A 19,736-nucleotide genomic window follows, 5' to 3' on the forward strand; every position below is an offset into this window, starting at 1 on the left:
GGGAAAAAAAAATTTTCCCCAAATCAATGCCCCTTAAGAAATAAATTAAACAAAGATAAAGTTACAAAACTCATCTTGTGGAGTTTGCAATTTAACACAAGAGGAAGCACGCAGCAGAAGAGGTCAACAGTGCTGTGAGGCAAAAATTATTTCAATTCCTGCCTTTATCCACACTGAGCTCTGGAGAACTCTGAGACTGTTCCTCAACACGAGCAGGGCAGGGTCAGGGAGGTGAGGAAACGTGCTGCTCTGGGAGGTGTGAGGCATCCCAGATGGGCTACAGGAAAAAGGAAAGATTCTGCACCGAGAGCAGAAAATGGAAAGGTTCTGCACCGAGATCAGAAAAAGGAAAGATTCTGCACCGAGATCAGAGAGGAGCCATAGGACAGAGCGTGGGAGGGATGGGGCAAACACAGCGACCACAGAGACCCCACCAGCTCCTCCTCATGGCCAGCAGTCCCTGAAAACATTTCAGTGTTTGTCTCTCCACAAAACACAGTGGCTCATTTTTTTTAGTTTTTTTGCTTTTTATTGCCCCAGGAAAAAAAAAAAAAAAAACAACAAACCAAACCAAACCAAACCAAAACCAAAAAACCCCCAAAAACCAAAAAACCAAACAAAACCAAAAACAAAACAAAACCACCAAAACCAAAGACCAACAACAACAACAACAACAACAACAACAACAACAAAAAAAAAGCCCAAAAAACCCAACAAAACAGAAAAACCCATGAAAATAACACTTTTTTCCCCCAGTCTATTTTCAGTGGGGAAAAAAAAATAATTGCAGGTGCAATTGCAATTTTTGACCAGGATTTTAATTTCTTGAAAGTGTCTCTCCCTTTGCACTACAAAGCAAAGATGAAAGGTGTTAATTTTTTAGCTACTGGATAAAAGCAAACGCTGCACAATGCTGATGGAAGTTGTACTACAGGAGATCTGTAAATACATCTAGGGATGAAACCTAAATGGATTCATGGAGTAAATCCTGCCACTTGCAGGAAGTCAGTTAGAAATCAACTGGCTGGTTCTGGTTTTCTCAGAAATTTGACCTAAATTAGAATTTTGGGAGAGTGAGGCAGCAAGCACCATTCTCAGTGGGCACATTCCCCTCAATTCCCAGTTGTCCTGAGCCCTGGATCACAGAGAATTAAAGACAAAACCTGGCGATTAATTTGCGCACCTTTAAAACAAAAGCAAGGAGAAATGAGGATTATTCCCACTCCCCAAAAATCTTTGTGTCCCTTCTCTCCCTGACAGGAGCGAAGAGACAACATCAGCTGCAAACTGACACATCCCACTAGGAAAACTGTCAAGGAGAGGAGGATTTAAGGACATCCCATGGCAGCCACAACAGCCACATCTGCTGCCAAGGCTTTATGAGGCAGCCACATCCCACAGTCCCTTGATCTCTGAAGTCCCCTCAGATCAGTCTGGGGAAAAAAAAGAGTGCTTCAGTTCAGGCTTGAGACAACAGAATAAAATGAACAAGTATCTGTGAGAAAAACTACAAAAAGTTTTGCTGGAGCACAAGTCCTCGGTGCTTTAGCATCAGGCCATTAAAATTCTTGGCAGCAGCTCACAGTCCTGGCTTGCCAATGGCCCACTTTTCATGCAGCCTATTTTTGTTTAGAAAAAAAAAAAACAACCCTTCAGAACATCTGAATATTAAACCTTTCTTCAAGCTATAATGATCAGGGAGATTAGCTCTGATCAGCAGTTTTAGGCCATATGTAAATTGGGTGTCCCTAGGCAGAGTAGCAAACCATGAAATACCCTTCTTTTCTCCCTTTGGCTGGCAGGAACGAGGAGGCTGCTCCACAGATCCTCATTAGTATTGGTCCACACCACCGAGTTAGCATTCAACAGGTTGTAATTCCTGGGCCTGTGAGGGACTAGCCTGCAGCTAAGGTATACCAGATTGGCAAGAGAAAATCCACAAGAACAAAGAAACCTTTGCTTCTTTCACTTTCTCTTAATTAACACTTTTTTTTGTTTGTTTTTTGGGGTTTTTTTATAATGTTTTCACTCCTTTGGCTGCTGCAGCCCAAGCAAATTTAGAAGCATTTTAGCAGCATCACCACTACCCATCCTCACAGCTTATGAAAGAGGCTAAAATCCATAAGCCGAGGAATATTTTTTTCCTCTACTCCAGCACACAGTGTTTGAACCCCTCAGGGCACACCAAAGTAATAGAAAGATGTACCAGCACTGAGTAAATATCACAACACTTTTTATGGAACAATATATTTAATATAGAGCCAGCCATGGTGGGCATGAACAAACTCCCTGCTACAGCCTGGGCGGGAGAACGTCTCTCCCTGGATGAGTTCTGAGAAAACAATCTCTGCCTTTTCCAGGAAACTTGATTTAGTTTCATTTAGGAGAGAGAGACATCTCCATTCAGCAGCGAAAACACTCTGAACAAAGGTTCTTTGAGCAATGGGTTTCCAAATTGTGGTGCCTGGCAGGAGGTGGCACAATCAGCAGCTGGGGATGTGCCTGTGCTGGGGCTGCTCCAGCACTGCACGGGCTCCTCTGCTCACCCTGCTTTGAGGAGAATGTTAATAATGCTGTAACTGCTGCTTTAATCTACACAGTGATCCAGGAAAACACTCAGAATTCTGATGTCCTTCCCTTGCACTTTGCAGTTGGAGCAGCTACTTGTAAAGGAACTGACATACAAATTTTAACCTGCAAAGCAGAGAGAGGGGGAAAGCAGAAGGCTTGCCTGCCTGCTTGCTTCCAAAAGGATTCTTCAGCCAGAAGAATAATAAAAAAAAAAATTTAAAAAAAAAAGAGAAAAGAAAAATGAGTTAAAACTTTATTCAATAGCAATGAAGCCTGAAGCTGATAATTTCGACTTTCTGGGATACAGCTGTAGCAATGAGAAAATAAGAGCCCAAAGGATGGATAAACTATATTATCTTAACTAGCAAAGGCAAGCCTTCAAAAAAATGAAATTGGAAAAGAAAAGCTACACTATTAACTTCTTTTTTTCCCTGGCTAAGAATATACGATCAAATTTTCAATTCTTTAGTTCTCTCCTAGTAAGCCTGCAGCACACACCAAGCCTGCTGAAAGTGTAACCTCCCCAAATGAAACTGCCAAATAAGCAAGATTATAACAAGCCCAAGAGGCACGTCTATCTTTTTTGGTCTTATAATTATTTTGAGTACTGTAGAGTTTTTTTTTTTCTCTAACAGTAGCTATGATAGAGTTCAGCTTAAAATCAAGGAGGCAAAACTGTTTAAATTAACAAAACCAAGAAGTTTGCAAAACAATGCTCGCCAGTGTGCCCAAACAGTAATGTCTGCAATTTCATGATCCATTAGCCTGTCTGTTAAAACATGCTGATGTTTTTTCTCTGCTTCAGTTTTCCAGGCCCTTCTCTGCCACAGCTGGGAACCCAGCTCCTGTGTCAAATTTTGCCCAGTCAGATTTTGAGGAGCGCTCATCCCATCTGCACAAAGTGTTGACGTGACATGATCAGCACTGCCCATGGTACGTTGATTAAATTTTTTGCTAACTTTGCTTGCTAAACCTGCATCTGTTTTGATAACTTTATACAGCAGTGATGGTAACCAGTGCTAAATCCATTTGCTCACAGCCACACCAGAGGCATTTCAGTATTTCAGATCCCTCCATTAACAGAATTACATTATTTTAGTGTTATTTCTAATTTTTCTGTTTATATGAATATTCATTCAGTGTCTGGCCACTGTTTATCAGAAATTCTCAGAGCAGGTTTAGGTTATGAGCTTTCTCTCCAGCACAATTCCTCTGAGTAGTCCTTCAACTTGTTCATACTTTTACAGAATTTGTCAGACCAAAACCTTAAACCACTTTTCCTCAGCTGCTGCTGGCACTGGGATTACCCAGTGTCTCAGTGGAATGCAGATCCCAGATCCCAAGAACCCAATACCATTTTTCAGCCTTAAGATAATGAACTCCTCTGTGTTAGTGGAAGAACCCAAAGCAAGTTCAATTAAATGCATCACTAGGGTGCTCACCCCTTTTCCACTCATGCTGGCTTCATCCTTATCAAAAGGAGGGACAGGGATTTTTGTAGGGCAGCTAGTGACAGGACAGGGACATAGTTTTAAACTGAAGGAGGGCAGGGTTGGATGGGATATTGGGAAGGAATTGCCCCTGAGAGGGTGGTGAGGCCCTGGCACAGGGTGCCCAGAGAAGCTGTGGTTCCCCCTGGATCCCTGGAAGTGTCCAAGGCCAGGTTGGATGGAGTTTGGAGCACCCTGGGATAGCGGAAGATCTCCCTGCCCATGGCGGGGATGGAATGGGATGAGCTTTAAGGTCCCTCCAACCCAAACTATTCTTTATTCTGTGATTCCAGGGCTCGCTCCACCCCAGCCCATCCCCAGCCCAACCCTGCAAAGGTTAAAATCCCTCTGACTTTGGCACTTCCACAGCCTGTGGGAGGAAGAACCTATTCTTGCATACAGGAGGAAACTCTGTAGTGTTTAATAGTTTGATTTGCTATTATGTGCTACAGCATAAGTTTTATTTTAATATCACGCAACTGCTGTGATTGCATTTTTATAATTGGTGCTCTGCCCCAGAGGAGAACTTTTTGAAGAGTAAAAAATGCTACCTAGGTGCTGACTCAGGGAATTTGCAGACTGCTTTGGGTAGCAGTACTTAGGCATGAAGCTTTCCAGCAAAGGTGCTGCAGGTGCTGGAGAATTCAACCTGCCAGATCAATGACGTTAATTAAAGGCTCATGCAACAAAATATAAAAGAAAATTAAGGTAGTGAATTAAATCCTGAAAGCAAAGTCCCATACAGAATCGAGCTGAGATGCTGACAACCTTCTGAAATGTTGTATATTCTGGAAAATCCAGGCCTACATTATGGCCACACTCTGAATCAAAGAGCTGGTGATGTAGCACAGAGGGTTTTTGCTGTGCTGAACAGGGATAGTTGCCAATTCCATCTCCAAAGACCCAGATTTGTAGTACATGGGCTTTTAGCAACAGCGAGCCTGTATGAATGTCACTGCCATTCCTCCTGATTTCACAATCTGCCAGTCCCAGCTGACACGAGGGATTGTCATTCAAGAGCAAACCACAAAGAGATCTCTCACAGACACTCTGCCTTCCGAACTTCTCAGATACACCACAGCAGCACAGGGTTGATGGCAAGAAATGACAGATAAAAAACATTTAAATAACACCTCTTTAAAAATTTAAAGCTCCTTTAAAGAAAGAGACTGTATTTATAACCTGCAGTGGTAAAAGAGAGAGAGTGTTCGAGGGATTCCTTTTTAATCAAACATCCTGAAATTCAGGTTGTAAAAACATACTGAGACTGGCAATATTTTCAAAGTCCAAAGGTTGTCACTGCAGATGAGACATTTCTGTTTGGAGCAGCAAATAACAAATCTTCATTTGAGAGAAGTAAAAAGAGTTAGATGAAATGAATGTGCAGAGTTGGGGAGTTTTGGTTGCCCTTTTTTTTTTTTTTTTTTTTTTTTTTTATTTTTTTTTTTTGGGGGGGGGTTTTTTTGGGGTTTTTTTTGTTTTTTGCCCCTACTCAATTGGGGAAATGCATCTTTCTTACCTCCCTCTGTGAGTTTAACTAAACTCTGCCCTTTGAGAGCCTAAAGCAGCAAGACCAAGAAATACAGATTCCATGTGTGCTTAATGAAATTATACCCTGGGGTAGACTGGGAGAAAATTCATAATATATTAATTGAATGAGTAATCATATGACTCTGTGAATAAGACCTGCGGTGTATTGCCAATTATTTCATTAATTAAAGTAGCTTTGTCTTGAGGTGTGGCTCTCAATTTCAAAACCAGGTTAAAAATAAATTTCCCTGCCAAGTTTCCTGACAATGCTTTTGATGATTAAAATGAAATTACATTAAAAGTAGACTGTGCTCTTTGCCTTTATAATGGGAATCATCTTTTATTTTTCTCTCAGAGATTCCACTGAGGAAATGGAAACATTTCCATCCAGTAATGTGCATCTCTTCTCTTGGAAGTGTTTTATGTGCTGCCATAATGTTTGCATGGCAAATATTGTTATATGTAATCACATATTTAATAATATTCCTGTGTCTTAAGACAATAATTAAATACTTCTAGTGCTCTTAAAATCATGGTTTACCCACACTAATTTTAGAACAGAACATTCTGTGTACTCACACTGTTTAAACACAGATTTAAAAGCTGGGACAAAGCTGTCGAAGAAAACATCCACTATTGTCACCAACACAATTCTTAGCACACAGTTATTTCCCTTTCCAAACTACAAGTGGTTTTTAAGTATTATAAGTAAGGATTGATGAAAAAATCAGTTAAAATTATTTACCCAAGTTATTTTCTCTTTTTACCTTGGAATCAAAATGTTTTTTTGCCTTCATAGCTTTGACTTGTACAACTGAAACATGGAACCGAAGTCAAGTATTCTCCATCAAAAGATTATTTAATATATTTTACTGCTCTGTGCTTAAATCAGAGCAATGGTGATCTGCATTTATGTGCCCAAAAATCACTGCCTTGAATATGTATCTGTTAATATTTTCTCCAAACCACATTTAAAAGACACATTTCTGCTGGAGTTTCCAACGTGTGCCAGCAGGAGATGGATTGAAGGCAGGAACTGTGAGCTCTCACCTTCAACCCCGTCTATCACATTGCCCAAGTGTGAATCCAGCTCAGCACCGGCTGACAGCACCTTTCTCCCTTTCCCTCCACAAGAAAGCCAATCATAAACTTTTCAAGGTTTCCAGGAAGTTCTTCAGGGACAAATGTGTCATTTCATAAAAGCCTCTCCTGCTTTACTTTCGAGCGCGTTAGTGGTGCTCGCCAGGAGGGCTTGATTTCTAAAAATAAATGTAATTTCCCACCTATTTTTGGTGGACAGCTGTGGAAGAGTGCTACAGAGAAATAGTGCCACTGTGTGTGGAAATGGATAGTGGTGTGCAAAGGGGACATTTTCTATATTTAACAGATGTGATCTGAATGAAGAAGTCAAAAAGTGCTTTTTTTCTAGAAGTTGTGCTCAATATCTTAAAGCCAAGTGAACTATTCTGAATATTCCTATAAAATACCACAACTTTCTCATACTGCCAAAATAGATTACTGTGGGTTTATTCTCACTAGGGCTTCCTTTCCTATTGCAATTGCCTTCACTCTTCCAAGGGGAGTGTGCAACTCTTTTTTGACTTCATGGGATTACAGACTGCAATTTAAACCCCAAGCTCTATATTTAATGGTGGGGAAAGAAGAAAAACTTTGAGGACATGAAATAAAGGGAGAAATGAGTAAAAAAATAAAGAAAAATGTGAACCTACATTTTAAAAAACACTTTTTTTTTCTCCTTTTTTTAGGGTTCGTTTGGGGGAGTTTGGAAGGAGTTATTTTTGGGGGGAGTCCTGTGTGGATTGTGGGTTTTTTGGTGGGTTTTTTTGGGGTTTTGTGGGGTTTTGTGAGTTTTTTTGGGTTTGTTTGTTTGTTTGTTTGTTTGTTTGGGGGGTTGGTGTTTCTTTTTTTGTTTATTTGTTTTTTGTTTTGTTTTGTTTTGTTTCGTTTTGGTTTTTTTGGGGCAGGGTGGGGGGGTTGTTTTTTTAAAGGCACTATCTACCTTTCAAATAAAATTTGGGAAAATTGCTCAGGTTAACCTGCCAAGGAATAAATAATCCTTTGTGCAGTGGTGAGTTTTCCATTCAGCTGCATCTTTCTCTTCCCCAATACCAGCAGGATGGTTCTGTCTATTGGCACTGCACACTGAGGCAAACCCTGCCTGCACTGACTATTTATTTATTGGCGTTTTTAGCTTTGGCACTTGGAGCAGTGGCCACAGCACAGCCCTGCTGTCAGAGGGGACCATGTCCCTGTCACCACCCCTGGGGACACCAGGCTGGGATTTATACCAGGGTGAGGCAGGAGGGGATGGGGCTTCGACTGCAGCGTCCCAGCCTCGAACCACATCATCCATTTCTGGCACATGATTGCAGGTTCTGGGGATTTATCACCCTCTTCATGCACTTTTAAAAGACCTGGATGAAATATGGTGGTGTGGATGCTGCCAGGCCCCTGACTCCTGCAGAGCCTGCACGGAGGGGATGGCCAGGCAATATCCACAAAGGGTGATTTAGAAGTGTATAAACACAAGCTGAGGGTTTATACCACTAATAAAGCCTGCCCAGAGGGCTGCAGCACGCTCCCTCTCTGCAGGCTGCCACACAGCCAGAAGGATTTTTTTTTTTTTTTTTTTTTTTTTTTTTCAGATAATGCTTTCCTGGGACTGACTGCAGGATCCTTCTATTTATTGATTACATGGATGAGTTTATCTCATGTGTCCAAAGTGCTTGGAGCTTTAAAACTCATCCCTCTCTCTTCTGAGAGAACAGGAGATGCACAAAGCAGGTGCAAAAGCCCAGGTGCAAAAACCACTGGTAAGTAAATTAGTGCATAAATTTCCTTTTGCAAACAATTACATCCCAATTTGCACAAATTCACTTGAGCCCTTGTGTTCCAGTACCCAGCAAGGACTCCAGCATTTAAAAAAAAAAATAAAATAGTTCTTTAATTAAGAAACATACTCATTTTTATTTCATGAACCTGAGCTATAGTGAAAAAGTAGCCAAAATTCCAACCATCACAGCTCTGTGCAGGGGAGTGTGAGTACTTCACTACTTCCTGTCTGTAGCCCTGGTTTGTGCCTGAGATGTTTTGAGTTTCTGAAATTCCTTTCCCAGGGAATTTTCTGTAAACAGAAGTGGTTTTGTAACTGGAAGTTTGTTTACATTCTTTCCCTAGAAGGGACTTTCTTCTTGATGTCCCTCTGGTTTGACCAATGTGAGTGAAGAGGTTTGTCTTTGTGTCACCAATCAGATTGGTCTGTGTAAAATAGTATAAAAGGGAGACACATTCAAAAATAAAGGAGTCATTTCCAGCCTTCTGAGGTCAGTCTGTGTTGTTGTGGTGTAAAACAGCATCACCTGTTAATGCCTTTGCAGCCTTTAACACCAGGCATTGATGCTGACCTGGCCATAAGGCTGATTTTTGGGATATCTTATGTGTAACTATGGAAAAGCAAAAAAAAGCTCATTTTAGCAGTGAGCATACCAATCACCTGTGCAGGAAGGCAAAGGGAATTTTCTGGCTGGGACTGAAGAAGGTGACTCATTTCCAGCCCTCCCAAGCAGACCAGTAATTCTACCTGGAGTCTTTGCTGGGTTCAACCTCTTTCTGCAGGAAATCAGGAATAATTGAGCCCTGGAGTGGGCTGCAGCCTCCTGCTCCCAGACACTCCTATCACAGAGCCAGGCTGAGGGAACTGCTAATTGCTACACATGAGATTATTTTCATTTCCTCCAAATGCACTGGTGTAACCACACTTGTATACCTGGGAACCTGTTAATTACTTGGCAGTGCTTTAATGGGTTATTCCTCTCAATTTCCAACTGGCAGATTACAGTGGAGGTACAGCTCTGTCTGCCATGATGCAATTATCAATAAATATTATATTATAAATAAATTATTAATAAATACATATATCTTCTGTCCATCATGCACACACACAGTAAATAAAATATACCAGAATCCCTAATAAAAGATCAGATATTTGTGTCTATATATCCTCATCTCTCTGCAATATATGCACATCATACATATTAAATATATATATATATACATAGCCACAATAACCATATTCATATACAGCTGTATTTTATTCCACACAGATCTGGGAAAAATTTCCTACTGGGATATACAAAGCAGCTGTGCATAATTAGCCTGGCTGCTGCTTGGCTTCTGCTTGGAAATTTAAATATTGACATTACAGATGTTTCTACCTAGTTCACATCCGTTACATTTACAGGCCAGATTACAAAGGATTCTGAGGCAGCGAGTGGAGTTTTGCTGAAATACAGATGATTAATCCCAAGAAAGGATGGTTGAAAGTTTGCCATCAGCAAGTTTTCAAGTTTGCCCAGAGCTGAGCACATCTGGAAGAAAAGGAACTCAGAAACTGCTCTGCTGAGTTATACCCAAGGCTGAGCATTCCATCTCCAGCAGGAATGCTGGTCTTAACAAATAAAGGAGTTTTGTGCCTTCTCCAGCTTCCTTTGACTCACAGGCCTCCTCATCCACAGTTTCATCCCAATTTATTATTTCATTTTCCACAAGAGCTCATAGCAGTTAAGTTTCCTAATTAAATTTGTAACATTTGACATTTCAAATCTCCTCTAAATCTAAGTATTGCTGCGAGTGGCAGTGCTGTGAATCAAAAAACTTCACGTTCAAACATCTAATTTTGAGACAGTTTTGAGGTGAATTTTCTGAGATATTTCTGCTTTGCAGGTCAGATCTATAGATACTTCTAAGTTTATACTGCAAAAACCCGACTCACTAAAATATCAACAAATAAATATTTATGCACAACACTGTAACTCCTGTGACAAAAAGACTCAAGTGTCACCCTAACCCTGGTGCAGGCAGAATCACAAGGCTGGAAACTGCCAGATTAGATTTTTATCTAAATAAAAAGATATTATATCATTTACTATCCTTTTCTAATGGCTCTTTGTGACTTTTTAATTTTTTAATCTTTCAGCAGAAAGACAACTTGTAAACACACCCTTTGATTTCCCTCTGTCCCCTGGGATTTATAGGTCAAAAGGAAGAAGAAGACTTTGAGACTTCACCAAAATTGATGCAATTTGATTAATTTTACAGCTCTGGTGACCTTCTCCTGCCACAGGCCAGCAAAGATTGCAAGGCACAGATAAAGAGAGTCAGGAAAACAGTACCAGAATATTTGAAATGTATCAAAGCTGGCAGCAGGTGTATAAAATCAGTGATTCCAAATTTATTTTTGCCACTTTTCTAGGCCAGCCAGTTTTTTGTTTGCCTTTCATGGACTCTTTTGACTCCATCTATCATATACAATCCCATTTCTATTAATTTATGTATTAAACTTACTGTTAAGTGTGAAATAAACCCCAACAAACCAGCCTAAATAAAAAGGAATAATTTCAGCACCAGTTTTGATTTACCTGAACCACTGAACTCTTTTCAGTGCAGAGCTACCAGTGACACTCAGCCCCTTCCTCATGCTTTATCCATCTCCACAAATTACTATTTTATGATACTGCAGAAGCCTCCAGGCTATTCTTCTTAATTCCTTCTGTTTCCTCTCTAAATGTCTCCAAGTGTCCCTTTATTTCCAGCAATTATTTATAGACATCTGTCAGTCCAGGCTCCTTGGCTGGAATGCAATGGATCCGGGCTATTGTGCAGCCCACAAAACAAGTTACTTCCTATAAATGCAATTCTCAAGCAATTTGGCTAAACCACTGCAGTTAAGATTTTACCCCCACTGGGTTTTGCAGCATATTGTTGTAAGTCACATCGTGTCAGAATGCGTTTAAAATAATTTCTGTTAAGTGCTTCCAGCGAGAGAAATGAGGTGGCTGCCGAGTTCATTTAACCCTCCTCCACTTTCCAGCCTCTAAGAGTGAGATCTCCAAATGTTTCTGCCTGTGGAATCCATGGGATTGGAGTCACCCCCATCTATGTGCTGAGGTGAGGATGCTGCAAGACACAGATCCTCAACCCTTGAGCTGGCAGCTGGGAAAAAAATCACAGATCTACAGGAAATAAACTGGGTCATAACTCAGGAAACTAAAAACGTGAGAAATCAGCAGCACAGTGAACACAAAACCCATTAGAGTCAGCCCAAAAATTGCCATCAGTGTCACTGAATCCGGCCCAGCCATTATTTTCCTGGTACACAGATGCTGACTGCAACCTCACACAGAAATGGGAGCTGGCATAAATAAAAAACAGCAAATCAAAACTGGTTCTTCTGTCTTCAAACTCATTCTACTGGTCTTCAGATTTATTTATTGATGATAAATAGGCTCCAAGTTTGCAGTTCCTCCAGAAGAAGACCTAATAGAAATCTCAGCACATCTGTGGTCACTTTAAGCACACATTTGAGTGTACTTTGTTAGGATTTGACTCTGGGCTATTTTCAGAACCATGACAATTTTCCCTGAAAAGAGCTAATTTACTGTAACTAACTATATTATTAAATTTCCCCAGGAATGATACATCAAGAAATAAATCTGTAGCAATATCACCTAGCAGTCGCATATTTTTATCATTAATTATAAGATCTGGCAAGCCCTCGCTTGAAATTCAGATGAATTCTCATTGTAATGCAGTTTATATTCTCAGTAATTATAGGCAGGTATTTGCCTCTCCAGAAATGTGATGGCACATAAATTGTAGGTGTCCAAATAACCAGTGGTGTTTACTGAGAGTTTAAAAATCACACACACACACAAATGTGAATGGCCTTAGTGACATAAAAAACCTATTTAAACACCATCCAAACCATCCTCACTGGGACTGTGCTCAAAAAGGCTTTTTAATTATTCATAGACAGATTAAATAAATACAAAAAAATCACACACTCTTTCCATGTTTTCTTCAGTTTTGGTGGATTTATACCAATCTCAAATAGAGAAAAGATTCTTAAAAGGGGCTTGGCACAGCTTTTCACTGCAATTTCAGTGTTGTTCCCTCATTAAGGAATTGACTTTCAAATCATTAAGGAAAGAAAGTCACTTTGTAAAACTATAAAAATCTGGAAAATATGTTTTACAGCAACACCAGGGAAGTCTAATATGAATATTCACTTGATTTTTAAAATTAAGATTTACATATTTAAATTTTTGACTCTAACTCTCTCCAAGATTTATTTATCTAATTCTCAGATATTCCTGAGGAATAGACAACACCTAAGTTCAATTGCAGGGTCAATAAATGAGTGGAAAGTCTCCAGAGAATTCCACTGGTTTTGTGACTGATGAAACTGTGGCCTAAACACACAGGAACTGTGTAATGGATAATTTAAAGTGAGATAATTATATCCTCTGAATGGTTTTAAAAGGCCCTAAACCCTTCAGATGAGTTTCACTCTATATTTGCATCTTTCTCTACATAACTGTGCATCTCTCATGGAATTATTGGTATCCATGGACATTTACACTTCGGTCCAGGAAACATCAAGACAAGTCCAAGATACTCACTTGAGCCTTTTTTATTTTTAGCAGAATTTCAGTGAGTGGGTTGGATTCAGAGCTTGAACAAGGCTGGAGGTGATAAGAAATAAGATTTGCATCCAATGCAAAGCCTTTCTTTTGCAGCTTCAAAAATGAAATAGATCACAACTGCAGTCCAAAGGAAAAGACTCAGGAATCTCACAGACAAACACATCAGGATTTCTATCAAGATGTTCAATGTAACCTTTGATTGGAACTGCACGACAGCCAATGGGTCCCTTCCGATATTCTCTGATAACCTCTGTGATAAACTAACAGAGCCTGATGAATAATTAGAAGAAATCTGCCATAAGTTGTGAAGAACTATGAGAAACAAATGTAAACACCAGGAAATCCTGGCTGTGTGGGTGCCCTCTGCATTGAGAGCTGTGACTGATTCCATTCAGCCCTGAATCCACAGGTCCAACTGTGCACAAAATAATTTTGCAAGCATTGGTGCTCTTGACACCAGGCAAAGGAGGTTATGAAGGTTAATGTGATGAATACCTGGAGGGAAGGGAAGTTGAGAAAAATTATTCAGACTTTGGCTAACGGGAAAGACAATCAAAATGCCAAATGATACCTGAGCCAATACAAAGCTGGAATAGGAGAGAATGGATGAAGCTGTTACAGGAGAATTCACTGGAAGCTGGGCTGAGAAACATCTCCACTGAATCAGAAGTGTAAACTTCAATATAAGGAGTGGGGAAAAAGGAAAAGCAAGGAGAGTTTATGGATAATAAAAAAAGGATGTTCCACTGGCAGCCATACTCACAAATATGAAACATTTCTTGTTTGGCTGAAAAGATCATCAATATCTTCATTACATTCTTGTCACAAGTGAGGTAAATAAACATTACTTCAAAATTTTAATCTGTTGAAGGAGCAGCTTTTCATGCATTTCATACCCACAGGTTTTTAGATATGAAGAACTCTATGTGAAAATGCAAAATCCACCAGAAAGCTCACATAATATGAGGGAAGAGTTCAACTTGGATGGTTGTACCCACATTAAAACTTGGAACAAAATCCTACTCCTGCAGAACTCCATCATCAAACAAAATCAACAGGAAATTTAATCAGAATATTTTCCTTACTAAATTTAATTATCAATGTGTTTTTGTTTTGCTGCAACTGTTGTATCTGCATTTACAACATCTGTTTATCAGCATTGTTCAGTATTTCAATCTGCCCTACAACATTAGTTTATTCATAATGTGCTTTCCATTTATTTGTCCTATTTACTAGACTCATGCTACATAAACAAATAAAAAATAACTCTTCCAGTAACTAAACTTACTGAAAAAAAAAAAGTGAAATTCCCAGTCTGCACAGAAATTGCTCGTGGTATTTGGTTTGAATCTTAATCATATCCTAGGGGCTGTCTTCGTTGATTCCAGACATGAATAAAAAACATGAACCAAAATCGAATCTCCTATTTCCAACTAATTTCTGGGGTGTTTTTTTTTTCCTTTTTCTTCTTTTTTTTTTCACTGCAGAGGCTTGTTTTTCAAAAATCATCCATTGTTTTTCAAAAACCGTTACCTGTTGTTCTAAAACCGTGCTGCTCCCACCTCTTTTTTTTTTTTTTTTTTTTTTTTTTTTTGCAGAGGAAGAACCCAACGAGCCGCAAAATCAGCGGGAACACTCACGCAACGTGACAATAACTCATTTATCAAAAGAAAATTGGTTCAGGCAGCATCTACTGAGCTGTGGCTGGCATGGGGCTCACCTGTGGCAGATCCCTCCATGACGTGGCCAATGTAGGGCCCCTCCTTGAACATGGGCCTGTTGTCGTTCTGGTCGATGACGGAGATGTCCAGGCGGACCGGCCCGTCGATGGTTTTCCCATTCATGTCCACCACCTCCACCTCCAGCTGTGTGAACAGGAAAGGGAATAAAGCCATGAGCTCGTTGTCAGAGGGAGAAGAGTAAGGTGAGTGTTGGTGTAGCCAGACCCTGCCAAAAACACAACTTGCAGCCTGTTCTTTGGGCAAGGCTCAGAGCAGATTTCTCCTCTAAGAAAAAAGAAGACAGATGTACATTCAAAAAGAGATATCCCCTGGCAGCCTGACAATGCCATATTGCCCAAAGAATTAATAGAGCTAAAAAAAAAACAAACCAAAAAAAACACCAAGGCCCCTTGCAAATATCCGAATCATGTAAAAATTCAGTTAGAATTTGTTTCTTTTATCAACCACACCTCCAGTGGACACTTGTAGGATTATCATGGTAGAATTGACATTAATGCTCAAGCAAAAGCAGTTTTAAAAACAAAGAGAAAACAAAACTAGGAAAAACAAACAAAAAAAACAAAAAAACAAATGCAGGAATGCTTTAGACATTTAGGCATTTTCTCAATGGCGATGGCATGAAGTGTTTGTTAGGCCATTTTCAGAATTCTCTGGGTTTTCTAATCAGGTGTGGAAGAATGAAAGAACATCTGCAGTCTCAATCAGGTGGGTGTAGTCACAAGCTGAAGATTTGTTTGGACTTTCTTTACTTCCAAAAACTGGAGACAAAGACTCTACTGTACATTTCAACCCGCCAAACCATGTGCAGTGCAAAGTCCCAGGGAGTCACCCGGGCAAACCACGCCAAAACTTCTTAAACAACAGAGAAATCAATTTAGATTGCAACCGTATGCTCTACCTGCAGTTCTCTCCCCTCACAAGAAATCAATAAAATACAGCAATAAACATGTCTGAGACACCACTATCATTCTCACCTGCCCTCCCCATCCCCAGACTCAAGTCTTTAATGGAGTTAAGCCAGCCAGAAAATGAACCTGAGCTCAGACGTTAATATCACTCTCTCCCAGTCTTTCCCTGAGAAAATGGTGCCAGCAGGAGCTGGAAGTCTCTGAGCATTTTGTTTATACTGTTAATTTATTCTACATTGCCCTGTCTTATACCTGTAAGTTATTTATAACATAGTGATAAATCCTACTGGGAAAGAAATAGGTCAGAATCCTAATTCCTTATTAAAATGGATGGGTTATTATCACCTTTCTCTGGTTTTTGTTATGCTTATAAATACCTTCCACTTTTTTAATTCAATGTGTTAGGTGTGAGTAGGAGTGTTTGTTATGAGTGAGACACCTACTCACAGGCACTGTTTGTAAATAGTGTCACAGTCCATTTTAACATCTACTCACTGCTTATCCTCATTTGTCTAGGAATTGCTCTTGCAAGCCTTTCCCAAGCCTTATTTTTTTATCATATGGCTTCACAGCTTAAAGGCAGACAAATACTCTGATTGGAATAATTCTTGTAGCTTTGGCACAGCTGAAGATTTATGGGAGCACCTTCCTTTTAACTTTTGGGCTTGTTCAACTCTGAACTCCAAAGTCAATGCAGGAACCTTTGCCATGGGATGTGATGGGGACTGGGAAGGGAAAAGTGATTCCATTCCTGAACTACATTAAAGTCAGATACAGTTTTAGCTACAGTTTGAAACTGCTGATGAAATTAATCATAAAATAATTTGGCTTGGAATGGACCTTTAAAGTTCATCTATTTCCACCCCCTGCCATGGGCAGGGAAACCTTCCACTGGACCAGATGCTCCAATTCCATCCAGCCTGGCCTTGGAGGTTTTCCAGGGATGGGACATCCACCACATCTCTGTGCCATCCACAACAGTGTTTTACCACCCTCATTGTAATTTCTCTCTCCTTGTATCTAGTTTAAATCTCTCCTCTTTTTGTTCAAAACCACCACTCTTTGTCCTATTGAACAGATCCTGCTAAATGTTTATCCCCAACCTTTTTATAATCCCCTGAAAAGGGCTCTAAGATCCTCCTGGAGCCTTTTCTCTGGGCTGAACACCCCAACTCTCTGAGCTTATCCTCACAGGAAAAATGTTCCAGCCTTCTTCTCATTTTTGTGGCCTCCCCTGGACCCACATCTCCATGTCATTCCTGTGCTGAAGGCTCCAGAGCTGGACACTTTATCATAGTAAAACTGACTCATCAAAACTATGTTAATTGCTTGGGGAAGTGAAAGAATAGCAATATTTCTCTGTGAAATTCCAGCAAATTAATTTTCAAATTCAAGATAATTTGCTCTTAATCTATCTCTCAGTATCAAGTGACTGTGCTGTTCATTGGAAAGAACAAAGACTTTGTTAAATTTAAAAAAAAAAACTACTTCAGCTGCTTTATCAAAATTGTAAGTCATTTAAAACAAAGGCTGATCTAACACTAGTTTTTGGGGGTTTTATTAGACTTGCACAGATTAAGGAAAAGAATAGGAGATTCATATTAATAACTGAAATAGATTTACATTATCTTTGCCAAGTCCACTGCATCTGAGAGCAACTGTCCAAAAAATTTGGCATGACAGGTCTATAGGAACAGCTACATGATATCTTCTTCATTTTATTAAGATGACAGAGGACTTTATTTTATTCATCTTTGTACAATAATTTTCAAGCCTGTCCTGAGTTAACTCTCCAGCTCATTCTACAATGTTTTCAAGTAAAAGCCTGGAACACTAAAGTTATGGCCATCATTCTTTATGTGACCAGTTTGTGAAAGAAGCTGTCTCATATCTCACTTCCCCATGAAACAAAAACACAAAACCACCCCAAATTAAAACAAAACAAAACAAATGCATAAAATCTGCGCACAAAATAACAACAGAAGTTTATTGTTATTTCCAAAAACCCAACACATGCAAGTGAGAAAAGCATTCAAGTAAAAGACAATACTGGCACTTTGAACAGGCTGTAAATAAAACCAGGTGGAAAATTAGATTCTTCTAACTCAGAACTTCAAGATTTCAGTCCTTCAATGCAGAAGGCAAGAAAGCCTACCTGGTTTAAATGTAAAACTTGACTGATGTATGAAAGATAGTGAATTAATTCTAATAATAACAAGAAATTGTAATGGCACGTTGAGAAAGGGTTTAAGTTCCCATCTGACTATAACAACACAGCTCCAAGGACATGTGCTAAGCATAAAGACAGATTTGGAAAACCTGGGAAAAAACCTCCCAACTTTCAGAGTTCTGTAGCTGTTTATTTTGCGAAAAATAAGCTTTCCCACTTAAAAGTATCGAATTGTGTTCATGGGGGTGGAAACTTGATGGTCCCTGCCAACCCAAACCATTCCATGACTCAGTGATAATGATGAAGTTCATCATAATCTAATTTGTGATTTTCAGGAGCTCTTGAGGCTAAACCCTTATTTCATTTTCAACAAGAGTTGAAATGCAACATGCAACAAAGGATAACCAAGGCTTTGGGAGAAATTTTACACCTCACAGGGCAAAACTCCACGATCAGACACAACGCAGAACTTTGGCTGGTGCCTCTGACACAGCTCAGAAACACAGATCAAATTAGGCACAGCAATGGAACAGGGAAAAGCAACATCAAGCCCCAAACTACAGGCAGGAACAGGATTTATCCTATCTGGAAAACTCCTACTGAACCCTCTCCCTTCTCAAAATGGTTTATTTCTAGACTTCCCATTGTCCTGGGTTGTAGTATGGGATGTATACAAAGTATTTATTCTCTCCCCATCCCCATGAGCTGTTGGAACCAGGTGGGGCAGTGTTTTCCCAGGCCCCTCCTTTGGGCTCTTCTGCTCATGGCCCATCAATGCCTTGCCCAGGACTCACAGGGAACTCCCTCCAGGAGCTCTCTCTGTTTAATGGGCCATCAAGGAGCCACTGCACGACTCCTCATCCCATTGGGAGATGCTCCCAATGCCCAGGGGGAGGAGCCAAGCATTCCCACCTGGAGAGAATCTGGGATTTGGGACAGGACAAGCAGCCCTGAGCCACTGGATTCCCAGAGGAGCAGAGCTCCCAGACCTTTCTGTGGGATCACTGCTTCAGGAAGAGCCCCTCACCTGGACTGCTCCCACCACCCTGCTCAGGGTGTGTTCTGACTCTGTCAGTGCTCCTTTGTGTTATTGCATTTATTTTATTTTATTTTTACCTTTTTACCTTTCTTCTTCTTAAATTGTATTTCTGACTTGGAGCCTCTCATTCGTTTTGCTTTCAAACCACAACACCCATCCAACTTCCCTCAGCATACACAAAGCAAGGATTGTTCATCACCCCAAATATAACGACCTCATCAGAAGTTAAGCTTATTCAAAGTTGCTCACTTTAAGCTTCCTGCTTTATTTTAAACAGTCTTGAATCCTTTCTACTCTGCAGTCAGCAATAACATTTACATGAAAAGATAACCAGTCTCGTTCTTACCATTACTTCAAGTAATTTCAAAGGTTTCTCTTCACAGAAGGGTTGTTTTCATTCATTTATTGCTTTTGGTGAAACGATTCTGGAGAGCCACCTTCCTTCTCTGCATATAAATGTCTATTTTCACTTTGCAGCCAGCCAGCCAATAGCCCACATAAAATTACATCATAAATTTGGAGATTTTCATAAGTAAATCTGGAATATCTTTTAGTGCTTAATTATCTTCAAAGCCTAAGACGGGCTATTTAGTCGTTACCTGCCATCTAATTTTAATTTCCAATTTGTTGCCCACAGGAATGTTTCTCATGGAGTTTTTCCATCAACAGATGGTTTTTCTACTTGTTCCTCGTCCCAGGCTTCACAGGAGCACTGCACCATCCACCTGCCCCACCTCAGTTATTCTAATCTCATTTATTGTAATCTAAACTTGTTAAGTTT

General features: G+C 39.9%; 1 protein-coding gene across 6 annotated transcripts in view; it reads right to left on the reverse strand.

The window, feature by feature from the left end:
* Window positions 1–19,736, reverse strand: part of CDH13 (cadherin 13) — a gene marked incomplete at its 3' end in the record, with an annotated part of 461,247 nt that overhangs the window by 176,129 nt on the left and 265,382 nt on the right. For all 6 annotated transcript variants that reach the window (XM_083870235.1, XM_083870236.1, XM_083870237.1 and 3 more), the window contains one exon: window positions 14,817–14,961. In XM_083870235.1, coding sequence (XP_083726361.1) covers window positions 14,817–14,961 — 145 coding nt within the window. The remainder of the gene's footprint in view (window positions 1–14,816; window positions 14,962–19,736) is intronic.

This window comes from Zosterops lateralis, assembly GCF_965231275.1.
Source record: "Zosterops lateralis genome assembly, chromosome: 12".
In the NCBI taxonomy this organism is placed as follows: domain Eukaryota; kingdom Metazoa; phylum Chordata; class Aves; order Passeriformes; family Zosteropidae; genus Zosterops; species Zosterops lateralis.